The sequence below is a fragment of the Strix aluco genome, chromosome 11 (assembly GCF_031877795.1).
Source record: "Strix aluco isolate bStrAlu1 chromosome 11, bStrAlu1.hap1, whole genome shotgun sequence".
Classification (NCBI taxonomy): Eukaryota; Metazoa; Chordata; class Aves; order Strigiformes; family Strigidae; genus Strix; species Strix aluco.
The window spans coordinates 362,050-383,601 of NC_133941.1; the positions used below are offsets into that span (position 1 = coordinate 362,050).

The 21,552-nt window shown below is 45.4% G+C and overlaps 1 protein-coding gene and 1 long non-coding RNA gene across 7 annotated transcripts in view; both read left to right on the top strand.

Moving 5' to 3' along the window:
• Positions 1-21,552, top strand: part of TMCC1 (transmembrane and coiled-coil domain family 1) — a 120,914-nt gene that overhangs the window by 35,840 nt on the left and 63,522 nt on the right. Inside the window, exons 1-2 of one of the 6 annotated variants that reach the window (XM_074836527.1) lie at positions 16,345-16,429; positions 20,675-20,830. The exons of 3 other annotated variants lie outside the window; for them this stretch is intronic. In XM_074836527.1, coding sequence (XP_074692628.1) covers positions 20,782-20,830 — 49 coding nt within the window. In that variant the 5' untranslated portion in view covers positions 16,345-16,429; positions 20,675-20,781. Of the gene's footprint in view, positions 1-16,311; positions 16,430-20,674; positions 20,831-21,552 lie in introns of those variants that run through there. 2 more of the 6 variants (XM_074836529.1, XM_074836533.1) reach the window with 2 other exon arrangements.
• On the top strand, positions 6,825-13,976 carry LOC141928396 (uncharacterized). The gene is made up of 2 exons (XR_012624747.1): positions 6,825-7,360; positions 13,399-13,976. It is a non-coding gene; the product is annotated as an uncharacterized LOC141928396 (long non-coding RNA).

Here is a 21,552-nt window from a genome sequence, read left to right on the forward strand (position 1 = left end):
TTCTGGTGGAGGTTACCTGAGGGCTGATGTTTGCTTTTGTAAAGAGGCAGGGAGTTCCGAATGATGCCCCGCTTCTTCCCTGCTGGCAGGAGAATGCGGGGGCATGAGCAATCAACAATAAAGGCAAGTGTTACCCTGAAGTCTTACCATAATTTTAGTAGAAATAAAAATGCTTCAGGCACTTTCAGGCGATAACTATGCCTGCAGTTTTGAGTGGCCACTTGCAGAAGGTGCAGTGTAGTGACCCTTCAGGACAGGGTAGGAGCGCCTCCCTGTCCCCCCCACCTTGGTGAGTTGTTATATCCTCCTGTTTGACATTTGAAACGTTACTGGCATGCTATTATCTAGATAATACAGACACTTCAACCTGTCATTTTCTTTACACGAGATGAGCAGTGTGTGGAGCAGAAGTGTGGCAGGCAGTAGGTGATCAAAAATATAACAGGGGATATGGGAGGTATAAAGTCAGGATTACCTCAAAAAATCAAAACCATTAAGAGTGTTAAAATAATGGAACGGGAAAATGGAGAAAATCACACTCTCTTTAATTGAAAGAAGAGTTAAACTACCTATCCAGTTCTGCTAGAAGGACTGGCATTTGTATAGACTTCCACACTAGAGTAATGAAGCCTTTTGACGTGGTTAGGGTTTCACAGAAGAAATACAAGGTCAATCTTACTGAAGTAGAAAGCATCACAAATGTGCAGCACCTTGGGTTCTTTACCCCTGGGATCCCTAGATGGTTTGCTGTCATCGGGACTGACCTGCCGAGCTCTGGGTTACAGGAAGGTGCTGGTGAGGTCAGTGCGTTCATTCAGGGTTTCTGTGCAGCACTTTGTTGGGGGGTGTTTGGTGGAAGCCCTTGGCTGACACCTGGTGGTATCGCTGAGAAGGCAGACCAACCGGAATTAATTTAGTACCAAATTGGTTGGTGCATTTACAGCTTTTTGCCTCCATAGGCTCAAACATTTCTAGGTTGCCATTTGCTTACCTCAGGGTTACAGGAGTGACAGGAAAAGGGACTTGCTGTCCTGCAGCGAGATCTCCATAGGGCAGCTCTGCAAGGCACCACTCGCTTCACTTCACTGCTGCTGTCCTGGTGGGACTTCTGTGTCCTCGGACTCTTCAATTTTGATGATCAGTTTTCATAAATATTTCAAATATCTTTGGATTGTGGTTAACAAATCTGTATTCTGTTACTGTCCACGTTTTGAAAAATGACTACATGCTTCTGGAATAACAGTTTCCAGTCTTTAGTTTGCAGACTCCTCAGTATTTTCCAGTGATGATGTTGACCCCATGAGTATCAAAAACCTACTAACAGTAAGCTTGCTTTTCATAGTTGCTTTTAATGACTCTTCAGGTAGTCACACTGGTCTACAAACTACATATTAACGTAAACACGGTGGCGTATTCGACTGTGCCACCCTTTCAGTATGTGTAGCAGAGTTGTGGAAGAATGAACAGTTTCCCTCCAACTGCAAACAGTAATTTAAAGGAGTAATTTATTTGCCAGAAACATTTTTCACAAATCCTTTTGTCCTAAACACCATGCAACACACCTGGGACAACCACCTGTGAAAAGACAAAAGGTGGAGGTTTTTTTATAATGTTAAAACTTGTGTGGAAAGTCTGTTGTGGCTATAAACAGTATGGTTTAGATCTATAAAAGATTGCTTAGGCTTTAACCCATTTTCCAGAAGAACAGGCAGTCTTCTTAACATCATGCTGTAATTTTTGCTTTCCCATTCAACTTATGGAGGTGGTAACCATTTTTGCAATTTTTTCATAACAACTCTGATCCTGAGTAAAACATTTTGTAGCTTTGACTGTAAAGGGCTGTTTTTATATTGAAAATAATATTTGTGATATAAATAGGTCAGGCTAGTCAGAAGCCCTTCTGGAAATTACATATATTGTTTTGTGTTCAGTACCTGCAGTCGAGTCATGTTAAAACAGCACTAATCTCGCAGGGTTACTGTGAAGGGAGAGCTTTTACTCATTTGGGAGGGTGAAGTAGGAGTTACCTGTATCCTGAGAGTGAGGTGTGTGAGAGCCTGGATGGATTGGTGTATGAGGAACGTTTCAGGACAACAGTAGTTCATTCTCTTTCTTAAAAGTGGTGCTGCAGGCACCTGGAGCTACAGATCCGGGCTTCCTGCAGATGGGAATGGAGAGCTGTGTGCTGCGTGTCAGCGGAACCAGTGCTGTGACACGGCGGCTGCTGCTCTCCTCCCCCAGCCGCAGAGCGCAACCCCATGTCGATGCTTCATAGGGGGATAGGGTTGCATTGTTTGCATCTTGCAACAAGATAAGATACTAGCAGGTCACTGTAATGGCTTAATTGCAGATGGAGATAGCTCAGGAGTAGGCTGAGGATTGTTTCACAAGCTCAGAAATTAATCTTCAGTTGCTTAATTGCTCTGAAAGACCATGCTGTGCCAGGCGCTGCCTTTCCCTGGCTGGTAACAGTAACCTTTGTGAAGCCCAAGGGTGGCCTTGGGCTCAAAGTCTTGTTTATTGGCAAAGAGGTGGTACACTGTATGTAAGGAGAGCCAAGAATTTAATTTTAGCATAATTGAAATCTTAAGGGTCTAATCATTATTAGTCTAGATCAAATTGTTACAGAAAAATTAAAAATATAATAATGCTGTTAAAATCATTATACACACACCTCTTAGTTTATAACCCCTTTCTTCAGGTTACGCTCACCCCTCCGCTGCTCCTCTGTCCTGGTGAGGGTGGAGGGTGTGCCTGTTACAGCGGGTTGTCAGCCTCTGGAGTCCTTTACTGGGAAGGATTCCGTGTTCAGGTTGATGGCTTCTTCCTCACCCTAGGATGTGCTTGGGGTATTTTTTAATGTGTTTGCAAACACATGTTTAGACCTTTCTCTTTCTTTATTGTTCTGCATCTAAGTTTACTCTGCATGGTGCCTTTTCTCTATGTCACATACTGTTTCTTTGTTCCCTCTTCCCCCCCCACCCCCAACGGTGTTCTGAGCCCCACATCTACATTTCTTTAACTGACCCTTGGCGAGTTGTTTGTAGGGGTGAGGTTTGCAGTGCCAGGTCTGTGCCCCGTCTCTTGTTGACCCGTGCCTGCACTCCTCTGGGTCACATCCTGCATCTCCACTTGTTGCAGCTTCTCCTGTTGTGTTTCCGTATGCTACATCAGTGCTGTGGAGCTGTAAGTGTCTTGTTCCATGTAGAAAAACTGCTTGCGACTGCTGTCTGTATAAAGCCATGGTTTGGTTGTACCCCACCATGATAAACACAAGTGACGCAGATGAGCCATAGACACCTGGTCAGTCGGGGAGATCCCTGTCACAGCTAAACCGAATGAAATAAAGCTGCAGGCAGGCCAGGAAATGTTCTGACAGAGCAAGCCTGGGTCCTGAGGCAACGTGAACTGAGCATGAAGCCTGCAGCATGTTACTAGAGATGGCAGTGCTGTGTTACAGGGTACACAGTGGCTGTGGGAGCTCTAAAGCTCACTGTTACTTTGTTTAACTATTATCTGAATACTGCTTATGTTAAGAAAATAAAGGTTAATAAGACCTCTGTAATATTTACTGTTGCTCCAATGCATAACTTGCTCCACTCCCAGATAATGTATTATTCCTTGGGTTATCATACAATCTAAACTTCATCTCAGAGGAACCAAAAATTCTAGAAATATGTTAATCCATCTACAAGTGTATGAATGTTATCTATGATTGTTGTTAATTTTGGAAAGTGACAGTTATTTCTAGTTTTCTTCATTTTTTTTCTCTTTCACAATTCAGTTCCATGGAGGAGAACAGTAGATCATCGAAGAGTTGTAAAGATTCCTAACCTGTTTTTTGTGAATTTTCTGCTGAGCATGCTTTTAACTGGGAAGTTTTCCAATCCAACTGTTTTTCTTTTTTCTCATTTTCAACTTGCAGTACTTTTCTCTGTGTCTGATTTCAGAAAGATAATTTTTTTCAGCTGAAAACTGTAGGCGTGATTCTTCTGCACAGTTCTTTTTCCAGAGGCTCACAGACACTCTTGGGTCAGGGAGACTTTCCTTCCGTCTGCATCCACAGGTATCAGGGAAGTTCCTTGCTCTTGACAGGTCAGGGCATAAAAATAAGGAAAAGTGCCCTCTACAAAGGACGTTCATACATCCAGAAATGTAGCGGCACTGTAATTATAGATTTAGGTAAATATGTATATTTTAATATAGTTTGGTGGGGTTTTTTGAGTCAGAACAAGTCCTTGTGACTGGCAGTAAGTTAACCTTCCATAATAAGCTCGCTGATATTTTCTTGAGCAAGTGTGAGATTTGGTCATTTGAGGATTATGTCCTTACTCTGAATACCTGATCTTATCTCAAGTTACTGGTTTTTACTCTACGGGTAATGGTTGTTTTGCTGGTAGGGACTAAAATGACATCAAAGCTCAAGAATGCAGTGCTGTATGTGGAAAGCCCTTGGCAAGCCCGCAGACTTCATGGGTTAGATTTGGCATGGTGAAGACCTTTTTCTGCCCAAGCTACTTTGTCTTCCAGAGTAACAGGGAGACACTGTTTATGATAAGATTACCTGACACTTTCCAAAACTTTCTGCTGCAGTAATTATGTATTAGTGAATAATAGTAAATGCTGTAGAATGGGAAGAATCATTCATTATGGTCAAGGGAGCATCAGTGGATAGCAGCAGATGTGGAATTAAGAGGATATTTTCTGACATCATAACATGAAATGGAATGAAACAATAGAAAATAAAATGTAGGTGAACAATCCACACTGCCTAGAAAGTAGATAGAGTGACTTAATAGGCATTGTGCATCTTCAGTACAATGTAGTACATTGTACATACAATACAATCAATACCTGTAATGCAATACTGTGTTTTTTAGCTGAGAGTATGCTATTTGTGGTTACCTCTTTTCTCCACAAATGGCTGGTTACTTGGTTCCTCAGTTACAAAGCTGCAAACTTAAACTTCTGTAGGCAGTGCTGTTAAGACTCAGCCCTACATCTCTTGCTGACATCGTTCAGTCATGATAAAGCTAGCTGTGGAGACACGTATGTGCTATAACTGGTAGCAGAGCTGCTGGAGCTGTGGAACCAATATTTTTGACAGGTTCATGTCTTCCAGATTAGAATACCATGCAAGATCATCCCCAAATCTCCCTTAGGACGGGAGTCAATTTCAATAAAATGGTGATATGAGCAATTAGGAAATGTGCTGAACCAATTTTATCCACATTATCTTTTAACGCTGGTGATGTCACTGAAGTTAAAGATAATGCTTTGTTTGCCTGTTGTTCACTGTACCAACATTGTATATGATAGTTATTATGCTAATATCAAATTCCATGGCAACTCAAAAACATTTAGTTTAAGTCATATCTAATTGTAGGATTGACTGTGGAAGGGTTCATATCGTATTTATAATCATTTTTGCAGAGTTGTCATGAGTGCTTTCTGAAGCTTCCTGAAACTGCTGTTCTGTGGTAATTCTAACCATAACTTAGTTGGAAATGAATGTTAAAATAATAAAACTTTGCTGTTTTCTTTGCAATAGCCCTTATACCTCCATTTGCTGTTTTTCAAATGAAAACGTGGGTGGTGGGGAGAAGAGGTATCAGTGGTATCGTAACATTTCTGCCAGGGCGCTCACAGCACGTAGGGCTTGTGGCTGTTGGTGTTTATATGCCTGTTCAGTTTGCAGCCAGAGATCCTGAATACAAGAGCTAATCTAATCTCTTGGTCCCACGGTGTGCAGGGAGGAGGGAGGATTTGCTGCGTTATGTTCAAATATTTTACAAAGATGGGAAGGCCACAACTTTACTGATGAGAAGCAGAAAGTTGCCATAGTCAGGCAGCAAACTGGTGCTAGCCAGGAACAGAAATATGGTCCCTGGTAAAACTTCTTCTTTTAACTTGAAGTAATTTTTACTTCCAGTTTTAAAAAATATATCTAAGCAGTGCTATGTACATGTCCCACTTTCTGCCAGCATTGAACGTGTGCAGGACAGATGAGTCTTACCCAAAGTAATAAAATAAAATCAATATAATAAAAATAAAGTGGATGAGGCAGCCTGAATTTGCAGCATTTGGTGCTCTGAGTGAAGCACAGACGCTAACGGAGCAGCTGCCCCCTTGGCCTGAAAGCTGAGCCACTGGGGTTCAGGGAGGTAGGCTTCTGTTTTCTGCTCAATCATCAGCTTTATTTGTGAACTTGGTTATTTCTGTGTTGCTGTTTGAGATTTTTCTTAGATGGGGATGACATCTTTTACGTAGGAGAGTGCTTTTGGTGATCCTTAAACGTGAGGGCTTTCTAGGAGAAGGCTCTGGGCGGTTCGGCGGGGTGCTGGTGAGGGGTCGCTGCCGGCGCCTCGGTGCCCCTTTTCCCCTGGGCGCGGGCCGGGTGTCCCTGTCACCCCGCAGCGCCAAACCGAGCCAGGGGGGAGCCTTCGCAAGGTGCCCCTGGTTCTGTGCTGAGCGTTTTCATGGCAGCGGCACTTCAGTCAACAGAGGGAGCTGTGAGTTTTCTGGAAAGGGAGACAGAAACGGGTCACTTGAGTCCTGAAAATTGAGTGCTTGGAGCTCCTAAATTGGCTTTTGGAGATAACGCTTATCGTCCCTGCCCTGGTTGAGAGAGAATTATCTTAACACAACAGTGCAGTCAAATGTTTTCTGGAAAATGCAAGTGATTATGAAAGTAGTTTAACCTAGAAGAAAAATATTTAAACATGTTTCTTGAATCTAACTTTGTTTTCCTAAAGCAACTTAAACCCTGTCGTATGCAGAGAACTGTAGGCTGATAGTAACGAATTTAGAATGTATAGGTACCTTTAAAAATATTTCATTTTATTTTGAAATATATATAAAATAATCTGAAAGCATTGATCCTGAGAATGTGTATGCTTGAATACATGAAATTTTTGTTCCAAAGTTTCTGCAGTAAGAAAATTTCTCTACTGTTGGTTATTCCAACAGGTCCTTCTGTACGAGGTTATCAGTAAGACATCTATCTATTCATTTAGATCTATAAAGTATTGATTTGACTTTCATATATATACACATTTCTGGTCACCTGTTATATAATGCTAAAAAAAATTTTTAAAACCTGCTAAAAACTGTGAGTTTGATGTATAAGTAAAACGCTGTAGATCTCAATGAGAGGGGTATTAAAAAATTCCGTTCTTGCTTAGCATTTTTTTTAAAAAGTAGTTACAAGATATTTTGTACTAAAAATTATTCTAATTGTGTGTTCTCATGAAAATATATCGGGCAGGGGTTCTAGTTGATTAGGCCAAGTTCATTTTAAATTTGAAAATAAAATCTGGTGGCTTTTACTGAAATCTGAATTTTCTCCATCCTGCATGTGGTAAGTAGTTTTCCTGCTTTGGAGAACAGGCTTAGGGTTTGGGAGAGGGACTGTGTAGAAATAATAATTGTATATGATAAGCTGGTGTTTTCATGGAATGCATCTGTGACTTTCCAACACTGCTGCATTACTTTTTTAGACTTATCTCCAAGGTCATAGTAACGTCCCCCCTGAAATGGTTCGGACGTTACAAACAGGACGGCGGTGGCCACAGCCGGGGGTGTGTGTGCCGCCGGCCTCTTGCCAGCCTGCGGACAGGGGGGTCGAGCTGTGGGGGAGCACTGCGGGGCCCCGTCGCTCGGGTGCGTGCGTTTACCCATGGGCTGTTCTGCTCAATGTCCTCCGCGGGAGGAGGAGGTGACTGCTGAGCAGCAGGACAGCCAAGAGGGGTGCGAGGGAAGGATGGGTGGCCGTGGCAGTCTGGACAGCCCTTCCCACCTGGGGAACGCCAGTGCCGTGCTCTGAATGGCCGCGGGCTGCAGAGGGCTGTGCGTTAGCCCTGGGAAGGCCGGGGACAAAGCTCTCCATGAAAGGGGGGTTGCTTCTGGCACTGCATCAGACTTGATCCAGCCGCTGAGTCGGGGAGACTGGTCTTTTCAAGAAATAGTATTATGATTGATAACTGGTGTATGTGCCTGAGCAGGTTTGTTTAACTGCTAAAAATTGTAACCAAAGCTTTTTTTAAGAAAAAAATCTGTCAGTGCACACACAGACAGAGGTGCCGATGTGTGCGGGAGACTGTTGGGCATTGTGTGGCCATTGGGAAGAGCCAGTGTACGGCACAGCCCTGCACAGAGCCTGGTCAGAGCCCTCTGAAAGGATCGGAACGTGCCAACTCCATATACAGAAGCAGCATTTTGATCCCTTGAGTGTCTCAGCATTTGGTCACTTTAGTGTGTTTTCTCAATCTGACTGAAGTCTTTCTGGTTTTATAATTTTAAAAAAATCTCAAATTGCTAAATGGTTGCTGGGTAAGATTGTCTTGACTGCTCCTTGTAATGAAAAGTCACATGTTTTTTGCCAACAATCAGAAGTGTTCATGATGCTGACCTGGCCAAGGTCTTTTTTTTTTTACATTCTCCTTACCTAAGTTCCGCTTGTGGTGTTTCTATCACGAGAGGAGCAAATGAAGTTTTTGGCCTGTACAAAGCAACGGAGGCATTTCACTGCGGAGGTGGCTGTGCTTCACAGCATGCGGATGGGTTCACACACAGGCAATGTGGCTGCGAAGTGTTAGCTGGCAGCAGTTTCTCTTGTAGCCCCGTGGCCTGTGGGATGTGCCATTCGCCTGGTTGCAAGCCTTGCCCCTGTGGGGACAAGCTCCCAGAACTGCCGAGGTTCGGCGGGGCAATTCTGAACCAGAGCACTGCGTGGAACCTCCCGCTCGGGTTGGGCCGTGCCGCAGTCAGGGTCCCTGCCTTTGTCTCTTACTAGGGTTGATTACACAGCACATGCTTGCTTCTGCGCTCCTTTTGGCTAGACTTGTTGGCAAAGCTCGTGCTAAGGCCCTAAATTCTACTGCAAGCATTTTGGACTTGTGTAAACTAGGAGAAGAGAGCACACCCACTTGCACAAACCTTAATTGCATTGTCTTTGTTTAACGCAGAAGTGCTGCTACTAAAAATTTACTGTTTCAGCAGTAAACTCAGCAGTTGATTGTAACAACCCCTCCCAATTTATTAAAAAGAAGTGTCAGGGAGAAAATTTTGGTTTCTTCAGGAGGCTTCTTGAAGTTTTAAAACCATAAAGACAATACCTTGGGTGGAAATAGATTAAAATAGTGGAAGTCTCATGTATTATGTTGGTAAGTGATGCTGAAGTGTCTGTACACATAGCATAAATATAAAATATTTCCTGATTTTTTTTCCATCCTTCCTTCCCTTTAATTTATACAGCATACTGTTTGTGGTTTATAACCACATTTTATACCAGTTTGCATATAGAAAGCTTTCTGTTACTTCACTACTTATCAGTATTTGCTAAGTATTCAGATGTAATTGACTGTCTATATATTACACATTTATGTATACTTATACATCTGTATATAATTTAATGCCACTGCCCCTAGGAATTCTGATGCAGTAAGCTGTTTAGAATATCTCCTCAGAAGTTAGGTATGTCCAAACTTTCACATTACTTCTTTAGTCTGTGACTTTAGAAGTATTATATATTATAGGCAGCTTTGGAAGTGTTAGCATGATGAGAGAATATTCTGAATGGTTAAAGTGTTTTATGTTGCTGAATAGAGAGAGAAGAATTCACCAATTAATCTATTAACACAGGAATGAATTGCTGTAGGAAGGTAAAAAAGAGTTATAGTAGCCCAGTGAAAGGGGACTAAGGAAAAAAGATGTGTGTGTGTCTACGTAAGAGTAGGAGTCATTAATTGACTACACAGATCATAAAAATCAGTTTAGAAATGCTGAGTGTGAGGCCTCGGCTACAGAGGCAAAGGAGAATGTTGCTCTCATCAGTTCTGCTAATCTGCCAGTTCCATCTCAGTCTGCTGTGGATTAGGTTCCAGCCAGCTGGCTCCTTTCCCTTATCTCTATCTGGGCCTCGCCCAGGCTCTGAGCCGTGCGGCCTGGTGAGGAGGAGGGACCCGGGTGTCCCTGGCCCAGCCGAGGCACTGTGTGTCCGTGTTGGGCAGGGGACCGGGGAGTTCTGCACTGAGCCCTGGGGGTGGGAGGGTGTTACCAGAGCCGCCCGTGTCTGCTGTCAGGCAGCGTGGAAATGGGGAAGGTCGGGTGCAGCAGGTGAAATGGCCGGATGGACCAGCCATCCCTGGCTGCCCTTCGTCTCACATTTTGCTCTGACGTGGTGGTGGAAGGAAGTTGTCTCCCACACTGCATTATGGACTGTTTGACTGCACTGCCCTCACAAGCCGTCTGGCTGGCCATTGGGTTCCCAAAGAAGTACAGAAATCCTAGGTGTCCCTTGGAACACACAAAAAAGATCAGGAGATGATGAAGGAGTTCCTGGGAGGAGCTATTTTCAGTCCCGGGCGGATGTCATCGCGGGAATGCTGACAAGCCTGGTGGTCTCCGCGGCAGTGAGTGTGGCAGCTCTCCAGACACAGAGGCTGCTTGAGATGGTACAGATTTCCTGCAGTAGGAATTGAATGGTGTGCACAAGGCTTCTGAATAGTCACACTGCAGAACAAGTCGTACTGACCCAGTTCAGAGAGCAGACCGGTGCAGCTGCTGGATGCAGAATCCCCTGAGCATCTGGTATGTGCTCTGCCAGCACAAGGAGGTTTTCTAGTGTCTCAGTCCCATCGGTTTCCTTTGCTGTTGGCTTTACGTGGTCGTTATAAAACCAAGGCCTAGTAACTGGGTAATGTACTGTCTGTGTATTTTCAAGCAAAGTGAGCATTTTGAAAAGGAGTCCAAGTTCTGGCAGGAAATTCTTCCTCTGTACAGAACACGTTTCTGCATTTTGAAACCTCTGAGCTACCACTGACAGGGCAGAATGCTACCAGATAATGCTCTCATATCACAGCTGAGGTTTTCAGTGCTGAGGTATGCATCTGTAGAGGTTACTTTTGGATGGCAGTTATAAAACAAACACCTCTGTTTAATCTTTTTGTAAGTTTCCCATCAAGTTCTATTTAGAGAACCGCACTGACCCTTCTCATAACCCTTCACGGCACAACAGCAAATGTCTCCTCCATCTCCAGCCTCCAAGTCATTTAATGACTTTAAAAATAGGATAAGAACATTTTCCCTTAACAAGACAAATATTCGGGCCTAAGTCACCTTCATTTTTTTACAGGACCATGCAACCATGCATGGAAGCGAAGTGTCCTTTCCCAGTACATACCGTCGAGGGTAACTTTGTACGGGGTCAGTGCACAACTGACTTGTGACAGCTGGGTGCATGCCGCAGCGTGCTGTGGGACCTTCTGGCCATTGTGCCATGGCTTCCTCTTCCCTCCCATTGAAACCAAGGTCTGAGGAGTGTGCTGGATAATTCAGCCTGGCCCCATCTGGAGTTGGAACTCAGCTGGGACATGCTCTGGCCCCGGGAGTTGGGAGCTTTTCCTGATTCCAGCAGTTTTGCTCATAGACTAGAGTTACTCAGAAAACACTTTCCTGTGTAGTGAAGTCCAGATACTGAAAGGACAATGCTATAGCCATTTAAATGTAATGCAAAAAGGAGCCCTCCCTTTTGGGTACGTTTTGCAATTCCATGTCTGTTTGAGTTGAGTTGTAAGAATTGTATGCGATGTATAAGTTCTCAGAGCGAATGCTGAGGGTGCAGACAAACGTTATTCAGGTATGTGGGCCCCCAGTCATTTAATAGTGGACGGATAAATTAGCAGGAAGGAAACAAAAGTGTGTAGTTTTGGAGGTGTTCAGCATCAAACCAGACATTCCCTGACTTCAGCAGCTGTTCTGAAGCAGCTGGAACCTACTTTGCAGTGTAGGATACATCTTCAGTCTTGAGTCTGACATACGGCTGGGTTCAGGTCTCACCCGTTCACCTTCTCTGTCAGTCCAGACGCCTGCTGAGAGTGAAGTGCGAGGCACCGCTGAGGACGCTGTGTGCTGCTTTCGCCCGGATGAGCAGTCTCCCTGTCCTGCTGGGAGCATACAGGTCAAGTCACTTGGCTGGTGATAGTCATCCAGTGCCTTTTGTAGTTTTCCACTATATGCCCGGAAAACTCCATTGCTTTTCTGTACAAGAACACTACAGTGGGGCGTTCACTGCAGCATGTGACGCAGAGGTAGATGCCATCGGGTCCTAGCTGCGTGCAGCATGTGTGATACCCTGGTCAAATGCGTGGCCATTTGCATCATGGGTGCTCAGGCTCTCGTTAGGCTGAGTCTGTATCATGCGGACTGAGTCTGCAACAGTGATGTGGTTGTAATTTTTTTTCCAATTTTATTTTTTTGCTTGCAATATCAAATCCTTTTAAGTTTCCCGCTGCTTGAAAGTTTCAGGTTGTACCCAACATGTGAAAGGAAACACAGCAAATCACTGCGTGATGCATTGATTTTATTTGCCTTTTTCAGGCTAAAAATACCCATGCACTTATTAAAGTAGCTTTCTTGTGGCTGAGCATGAAAACGTATTGGTTTGCAAAGTATGGATTATAGATGTAGTCAGGGCAGAGCAGTACTGCAGTTACAGGTCAGCACTGTGTTCGCAGAGCGTTCAGGTGGTGGTGCAGAAAGCGCTTTGTGGGTTGAGTAGTAACAGTCAGTTGTGAGTACTGCTCCATCCCAAGCAGACTTTTTGATCTAATTCCATGTTCTTCTGATTTGTGTAATGACAGCCTATTTAAGGTTTAAGTTTTACTAGTAAATCAGGCTGTGTAGCTGGCACTGAATAACCGCTGCTGTTGTAGATGATTGGAGCTGAATGCTGTTTGAACAGTAAGCTTTTGTTTAATTAGACTTGGAATACGAAATCTTTCGTGGCAGGTGGTTAGCTTAATCTCTGCCAGCCAACAACATCACCCATACTGTTAACGTATCTTCTTTGGATGTCCTGAGTCAAATAACATATATACAGGGAGGAGTAATTTATATCATTTTAAAACTGCGACACAGAAAAAAGAATGTAGAAGCAATCGAGTAGAGGAAAAGTTTCAATATTCATATGAATGAATTCCTGTGTTTTCTGTAGGGAAAAATATTTGTCTACATACTATGGGCAAAGCATGTCTATAACTTTGTCTCCAACATGAAAGGAATTTCTGAATAGCATTTCAAATTCACTGAGGTGTGGTTCCTTTTTAATTCCATTCTGAATAATTGCTTTTGAAAAACTGTAATTGAAGTCTTTATCCATCATGTTAAAAAGTCAATCTAGTACTAAAGCAACTGCACAGTGTCTGTGGCCAGTATTGTGAGTACTGGGCAAAAAGGAAGGCATAATGTTTTTTGCATCCTCTACAAAAGTCTGGCCTCTATCGGTAGTGTTTTAGTACAGACAATGGATTTTTTAGGCTTTTTGTCATTAAGGACTGTCAAACATTGCAAAAACAAAAGACTAAGGAAGCATGTGTTGTTTCTCTCATCCCTGTACAGAAGACAGCTCACCACATTGCAGCAGCAGACGCGTGGTACTGAAAATAAAGCAGACGTGCTTTGCCTTTGGACAGAGGAAGGGCTGTCCCAGCTGCTGAGATGCCGTAGTGCTCGGTGTCCCTTTGTGCTGGAAGGCACCAGCAGTGTCAGTGAGAAGAACTGGCAGTTGGAAGGGTGACCACGCTGCTTAGAAATGTCATTTTTTCCTACAGTGTCCAGGACTAGACTAGTTTCACCATTTAACAACTCCACTGCAACTTTTTACACCTCTTGTCTTCCCCGTCTGGCAGAACTCAGCGGACAGGGTGTTCGCCAGAGCTGAATCGCCTTAGCTGTGAAACGCAAACTCGCTGTGGGACCCTGCGTGTAAAGATGAACGGGACTGAGAGCCGTGATGACCGTCTGCTTGCAGAACAAATACACCTGCAAGTCAGTCGATGAATTCTGCTAGTGTTAACAAAAATTTAAGACAAAGAAAAGTGCTATAGGAGTTGTGCCTAGTATTTCTGAAGCCTGTCTGCCAGTTGAAGGCTTTTGCATGGTGTGTGATCATTTTTATAAAAGTTCTGTAACTTTTCAACATGGTGACTGAACGGAAGACTGTCTTCCTCTGAAACCTTTGTTGTGTGCATTGCAGCAGCCCTTCTCCACACAGGAGGCTGAAAAAGATATTCTGGGGGGCAAATTTTACAGAAGGGTACTTTGGATAGGATCTGGTGATGTAAACTCTAAACTCTGTTCTAGTATGCTACTTCAACACAGACACAGAGTCTGGAAGCTCAGTATGTCTTTGCTCAAGTCACATGCTATAAAACTACGCAGGTGTGTGTGTAACCATCTCAGGTGGGCTCACCACCTCATTTCTGTTGCTGTTTTCTATCGCTGGCTGCACAGTTGCATCATCTGTCATATTGAAGTGATGGTCCGTCCGTGTGGGTGAACGCCTCACCCCTTTGCAGTGTCTGCAGTCATTCCAGCAACGAACTGCGTGCCCACACCTTGGGAGGTAGATCCTCCCAGCACAGGCCATGGAGCTGAATTCAGGCCTTCCCCTGAAGTTGCCTGTTTTTCTGTCCATAAAAGGGGGCTAGTAGGGGCATTTCAGAATTACGGAGCTGAAAGTGACGTTTTACTGGAATTCTCAAACAGTTGGCATTTGCAAAGTTTCTTGCTTGTTGAATTCAGGATGACACTTTGAAACCAGCCTCCCCACTTCTTCTGAACAGAATTGTAGAAAATCTCCATCAGTTTTCAGGTGTCTGACTCTCTGAATTGCACTTAAATCCAGGTATTATGTGTGTGCAATGGCTTGTAGGCCATTTTTTTTATTTTCTGTAAGAGGGGAATGCAGGATATGTCTTTAAATGTCTTACATTCATTTATTTATTTACTGTATATAAAAAGTAAGAAAGCATTCCTGTTGGCTTCTGTTCTATAGGGTTTTATAGCTCCTCAAAGTATCATTATTTTTTGTTCAGATGTACTTGATGTTTTAAGTATTCCCTTACTGCTTCAGTGGATTGTGGTGGGAAAGCTCCTGCCATGAGTGCATTCCAGAGAGGCTCCAGGTGAGGCGAGAACTCTGTGTGGGAGGGTCATGAGGGATATTTTGACACCCAGAGCAGGAGGATGCAATGGTTTTAAGTTAGAGGAATAGAAAGAAGAGCAAAATTGCAGGCCGGAGGCAATTACAAAAGGGCTTGGAATTAAAATCCTAAATCCAAAATAAAGATGCTGAGACAGGACTATGTGAGAAGATGACTTATGTCCAGAGATTTTTGAGTTCCTCATTGGTTTTGGGGTTTTTGGTTTCCCTCCTCCTTTTATGAACATCCTGGCAGATGCCTGAGCCAGTTCATTGGGATCCAGACCTCTGAACGGCACAAACGGGAAATGCTCATGTCCTTGCTGCTGGTGTCTGGAAAACCCTTGGGGCACTGCTGCAGATACTGTAGCGAACTAATGCAGCCCTGTAATCCCCTTTTCTGCATGGAGATGGGGCCGTGTCCGTCACTCACGTGTACTGTAAGGGGAGAAAGAACAATTTAAGGATTCAAAAGCCACTCTTACCAAGATACTGAAAGAAATTAAAGTGTACCTAACTCTTTCACCATAGATCTTTGTTACATTGGTGGTAGGAAGGGATAAATATTTTCTTCAAGTATTTCCTAGTTCTGTGCTGGTTCCCATCGAAGTAAACCTCAGGTGCTGTGCCTGGAGCGCTGCCTGGCCCAGTCAGGGACATTTTCCTTTGAACCTTCTCTGACACACCCCTGGCTCTGCGCACCCCGGCCCCGAGCCACGCCGGGCCCTGCGGACGCGGGGCAGGGCCGCGTTTGTTCTGGCCATGGCGCCGGGTGATGTTTCTGTTCCAGAGCAGGTGCAGGGAACCGCTGCCCCAGGACTCTGCCCCCCAGGTTGGGGCACCCCCAGTGCCCCCTCCCAGCCTGCCTGGGGGTGTCCGGGGGAGTCTGTCCCGAGGAGGGAGAGGCCGTGCTGCTGGAAGAAGCACCGAGACTGAGGTACCCCCTCACCGCGGTACCGGGGCACCCCTGGCATCGCCCCTCCGGCCGCCTTGGCCGTCCCACTCCCCGGCCGGGGCCCAGCCTCGCCCAGCCGGGCGGGCTGGCCCCGGGAGCGGCGGGCAGGGCGGGCGCGGTGGGCCGGGCCGGGCCGCCCCTCGCCGCCGGGAGCCCCTCGCCGCCGGGAGCCCCTCGCCGCCGGGAGCCCCTCGCCGCCGGGAGCCCCTCGCCGGGGCCGTGCTCGGCCGCCGGTCGCTGCCCGCGGGCTCTGTCTGTGGGGGCGGGGGCAGCGTTCGGCCGGGCCCTCCCGGCTGCCGCTCCGGGAGCGGCGGGGCCGGGCCGAGGCGGGGGTGCTGGTGCCCGCCCCCCGCCCCGCCCCGGGGCGCCCCCGGGCACGGAGGAGCCTGACGCCGCGGGGCGGCCCGGCCGTGCCCGCCGGGGGTGCGGTGCCGCCGGGGCCGGGGCAGACCATGGTGCAGCGCTTCAGCCTCCGCAGGCAGCTCTCCAAGGTGGGTCCCGCCGCCTCGGGCGTCGGCGGAGCCTCCGCTCGCCCGGGGGAGGAGGAGGCAGCTCGCTCTTTTGTTCTCGCCTCCCGCAGACACAAAGGGGCTCGGCTGCCAGCTGGGGCTGGGGCGGGCTCCGCGAGCGCTGCCATCGCCCGGGGGGGGGTTGGGGCGCCGCCGGGCTCTCTTTAATCTGGGGACTGGCGGGGGGGTGCGTGGAGAGGGGGACCGGGACTAACAGTCGGTGTGCGCGATGGTTGGCCGCGGCGGTTTAACGCGCTGCACGCCGGCTAGAGCGGCTTTTGTATCGGGAATGGGAATTGTCCCAGCGACGCACCTGCAAAACCGGGAGGAGAGAGGAGAGCTTCTCCTCTTTGAAGTGCTCCGCAGCGCTGGCTGCTAACGCGCTGTTGAAGAACAAAGGAGTTGCTGGGAACAGGTTTTGCTGTTTAGTAATTACGGGTGTTCTAATGTATTTCAAGAAGCTGCTTTTGAGAAGAGAATCCGTATAGCATTGCAGTTTTGTCGCTGAATCAATCCAATGCATGTAGTTTGAAAAACGTTTAGCAAAAATCAGTCCGTGAATAAAAGCGAGTGTGCGTTGTGCACTACAGGTGAGAGCTCTTGTGCAGGCTGCGGCACGGCCCTGCTCCTGCCTCTGACCCTTCCTGGCCAGCAGACTTGGCTCTGGACCTAGGAACTGCCCTGGTATTGGACACTTGGATGGCAAGCTTAATTTTCACTTTACATTTAAGGTCTCCAGGTCTCCCCCCCCCCCGCCCCCCCCCAGTGTGTGATTGTAAAGGTTTTAAAAGGCATTCATCAAAATTTGAAAATGCTGTTTTCAGCATTTAAAATAGGTCAGAACTCACATCTTACAGGCTGTCTTGGGAGAAGCAATTGCTTTGCAGTAAGTTGGTATCTTTCTTACTTATTCGTGATTTTTCTGAGGATCTTCTCATGTTAAAGAAACTGATGTGGCCGTTTTTAGGGGGTGTGAAAAGTGAAACTTGTATCTTTTAAGCATTTACTTGTTCCACGTCAAGAGCTGTGCCTGCAAGCGGTAAAAGTCTCCATAGGCACTGCGGAGTTGAATCTTCCCCTCAAAAGAGACTTGATCTAGTTAGTAACAAACTTTGTATCTAAGGAATGTTTATAGGGGGGAGCCAAAATAGCTTTAAATGAACTCCTCTGGATAACTCCATTTTAATTCTTTATCAAGGCAGGCAGAGCGATTCGGAAAAATGTTTGCACTGATTTTTTACTATAGGAGAACTGTTCCCCGTTTCTTTTTATAGCTCTCTCCCCATTTTTGTGTTGTCTGACACAATTGTGTCTTGCACTGAATTAGCTCTGGTGGTGTCAAGCCTACCTTAAACAATTGTCAAGCCTTGACAGCTTCTTAATGTCTCTGTTTTAATTGTAAAAGGTGCACAACTTCTACAGTATGATGAACTGAAGGAAGAAATGAGAGCTTGGTCTGTATTTACGAAAATAAAAAGTGTAGCTGTGCAAAGGAACAATCAGAATGGATTGTCCTTATCTAGGTCTGGATGTAGGATGAGAACTTCATCTCCTTGTCTCCTCGCTGCCCATTAGAATGGGATTGGGAAGTCCCTTTGTGTCTGAGTCTTTGGGGGGTGGGAGGGAGGGGTAGCAAATGTGTTATAAAGCACTCTGTCATCCACTGGAGGGAAATGATAGCAAAGACATAGAATTTTGCTAACGTATTTATCAGCCAAAATGCAGTGACTGCCAGGCTACATAAAATAAAGCAGTACATTATTAATATTTCTTGTGCAGAAATTTTGATTCTTTTATGGTTGCTGACTTAAGACTTCAAAGTTGGCAAACTGTGTAGGGCCTGGAGCACCTGCTCCTGGGGTGGATTCACTTCTTGGGTGAAACAGGACATTGTTGAATAGTGTTCCTGTGTTACGCAGCTGCAAGGTCAAAATTCCAGTTCCTAACCATATTTGATGGTGGGGACTTCAAAGAGAATGTGACTGTGCAGATTTGAGAGCTACAAACTGGAAAATACTACCATCAGTGTGCATAAAACTTGAGCAAAGGAAATGTAGGACTTCATGCAGGAAGGAAAAATACGGCTTTGTGATCCAGGTTTAGCCTCAGATAGCTGGTGTCCCCGGCCAACATGGCTATTTGCACTGTGTGGCTTTGGTCAAATCCTTTAAGCTCTCCCTGTCTCTGTCTTCCTTCTATGAACGGGGTTAATGCCTTTCTCTTATTTACATAACGGCTGTCAAATTTGGAAATACAGTTGTGGGGAGAGCTGTATGAGCACTTAACCATATATTAATTTATGAAATGTTTGCATTTGATAACCCGTTTGTATCAGGAATCTCAGAAAGTTTTGCACAGACTTGTCTTCAGGTGTTACTTCTTATACACCAAATCAGTATTTAGTATTTGTGGGATACTGCTTGGATTCCGTGTTAGTTTGCCAACTTAAATGTCTGTAACTGTTAAAAATTTGAGCCATAAATATTGCACCTTTACTGTTAAGACTTAAAAGCAAAATACTTGATGGGTTTTTTTGGATTGGTTTCAACAAATATCTTCCCCAGGCCAAACTCAGATTGTTCATTTTGTTCCCCCCCGCCTTTTTTTTTCTTCCTGCCCCCCCCCCCCCGCCCCAAGTATCCAGAGTGTTTTCCAAGCATTTTGCTGCAAACCACTCTCCATCTTGTACAGTTTGGAAATCCTTGGAGGGCCTGCAATTACCGTCACCCAAACCCTGAAGAAGTGCTGTTGCTGCTGTGCTTAGCGGGGGAATTCCCTCGCTCTTGGAGTGATAGTACAAAACTGTATCCAGCTTTTACCCAGCTTGGCTTTGTCCAGATGTTTTAGCTGGGTTTATGCAAGGAAAATAATGGAGTTAAATTGAACTGTATTTGAGGAAGTTTTTCTAAGTCGAAATGCATACCCTGTCTTCGAAAGGTTCTGCTCTGCCAGAGGAGGTTGAGGTGAGCTGCAGAGGTTCCTGCTAGCCTGTCCAACTTACGGCGGGTGGGTGTAGTGCCGTGCTGGCAGCATCGCCCGTGCTGCCCCTGGTCACGGGTGTGGGCGATGCTGCTCCCAGCGGTGCTGCCTCAGCTTCCTCCGGGTCACCCGCCCCGCGCAGAGACTCCAAGGGGGCTGCTCTTCAGCTCTGTTTGTTACACAGTGCTGACAGATCATTTCCTTTTTTCTTTATGCCGCTGACCTTGTATTTTTGTGGGTATAGGGTCATCAGTGGGAGTCTCTATCCACGGATAGAAATTGTTTGGTAAAGAGGAATGTAGTATAAAAGAACTTTCTTAGCAATCTAAATTCACTATGAACAGATATGGACTAATATATAATATCAAAGCAATTAACTGCTTCACAGACCGTGTTCCTTAAACCGTCACCTAAAGACATTCCTGTGCAGAATCATGATGCTTGGGATTCAAGAATTGTTTGTCTCGGAACAAAAAAGTAAATAATGGTCTTTGCTAAGTTATGTGGATTTCCAGAGTGTGTTGCTTGAATTGTTCATGGCTGTATCCTCCTTTCTTGTGTGTCTGCCTCTGTCTTGAGGAGGGAAATCCCATAAAGAAGCTTGTAATGTGAAATAAAATTACTCTGTCCTTTCTCAGGTCAGTAAAACAGTTACCCAGGAAGTTAAAACTAGAGTGACTTGATATTTCTGAGCTCCAGGGCTAGGTCTGTGGCTGTTTCCCGTCTATCAGTGCTGCAGATGGAAAAAACACATTTATTGATAAGATCCACTGTTGGAGGGGCTCAGCTCTTAAGAATTTTTTCCTATCTGGATTAAGCTCATTTTTACAGCAGCATCTTCTATTGGTAAACCCTTGCCAGACATAAAGAAATATCAGGCTGTGATAACCAGTGTGATAACCTCAGGGCAGAGCTCTCCTAATACTCAATATAAAGGAGAAATAACTTTTAGCAAAGCATGCTGATTCCACTTTTATAGCTAAAATGGTCAAAAGGTGAATGCTTGGTCCATTTGATCTACTTGATTTTTATGATACATAGCATCAACAATTCTGTCTATGTTCAGAGTGCCTCTGGTCACTATTAAAATATACAAAATACTGGCTCTCACTGAGTTCTCATGTGGTGTTCATAGAGCTGGTATCTAATGTAGCTTGGCTATAGTTGATAGTGGGGGAGAGGCAGAAGTAGGAGGAGGGTTTGGAAATCTGATGCATTTCAACCCTTTTCTCATGTTTAATAAAGCAGCAGGCAAACAGTTTTCCTGTGGCTCTTGAAATGCTGTGCTCCTCACAGAGTTGAAGTAACACCATTGTACCCATGGCGGAGTGAAGCCAGCTGGATGATTTGATCTAATGGGACCTTCAGGGCTAGAGGGACACACATGTGACCAGTTGCTCAGTGGTAAGTTACCATTTTCTCAGGGTAGATGCGATGCAACTCGAAGCACCCTGCTGCTTGGGGAACTGACAGAAGGTCTCACCTTCACAGTAGCCTGTGCTGCAGCCTGTCCTGGCACACCTCTCTAACTCGTGTGTGTGCACTCCCTTGGGTCAGGCAGGGGATGAGCTGATCACAGTCCGTGCCAGGGCAGTTATTCAGAAATTTCCTGTTGCTCCTCATGGAAAGGCTAGTTTGCTTGTGTTGGCCATTCGAGCGCCCTGCTGTAGACAAACCAACTGGAGCAGCTCAGAGTATTACTCCTCACATTATTTAGTTTTGGATCTGTTCCTGCATGGTTTACTGGTCAAAAGGCTTGTCTAAACAAAGCTGAGAGGTGGTGGGTTGTAAATAGGTCTCCAAGAATTGCTGGCCGTGCTGGTGTTGAGTGAGTACTGGCAGTGATTAGAAATATCATCAACTTTTCTAGGCAAGATGGGTCCCTCAAGAAGGGAATGAGCCACTGCATCATCTTGCTTGGAGGAACGTGGGGAAAAATGTTTGAGATACCACCTCCATCTTACAAAAGCAAAATGAGCTTCTGGCACTCTGTTAAGAAGTAGGAGTAACAGGTTTCATGAGAAGTTTGTCCTGTCTCAGTGTAACAGCTTCATGAATGCCATGACGGTGTGGAAGCAAAATAGACTTGAAGCACTTCCCACACTGGTAATTAACAGGGTATGTAA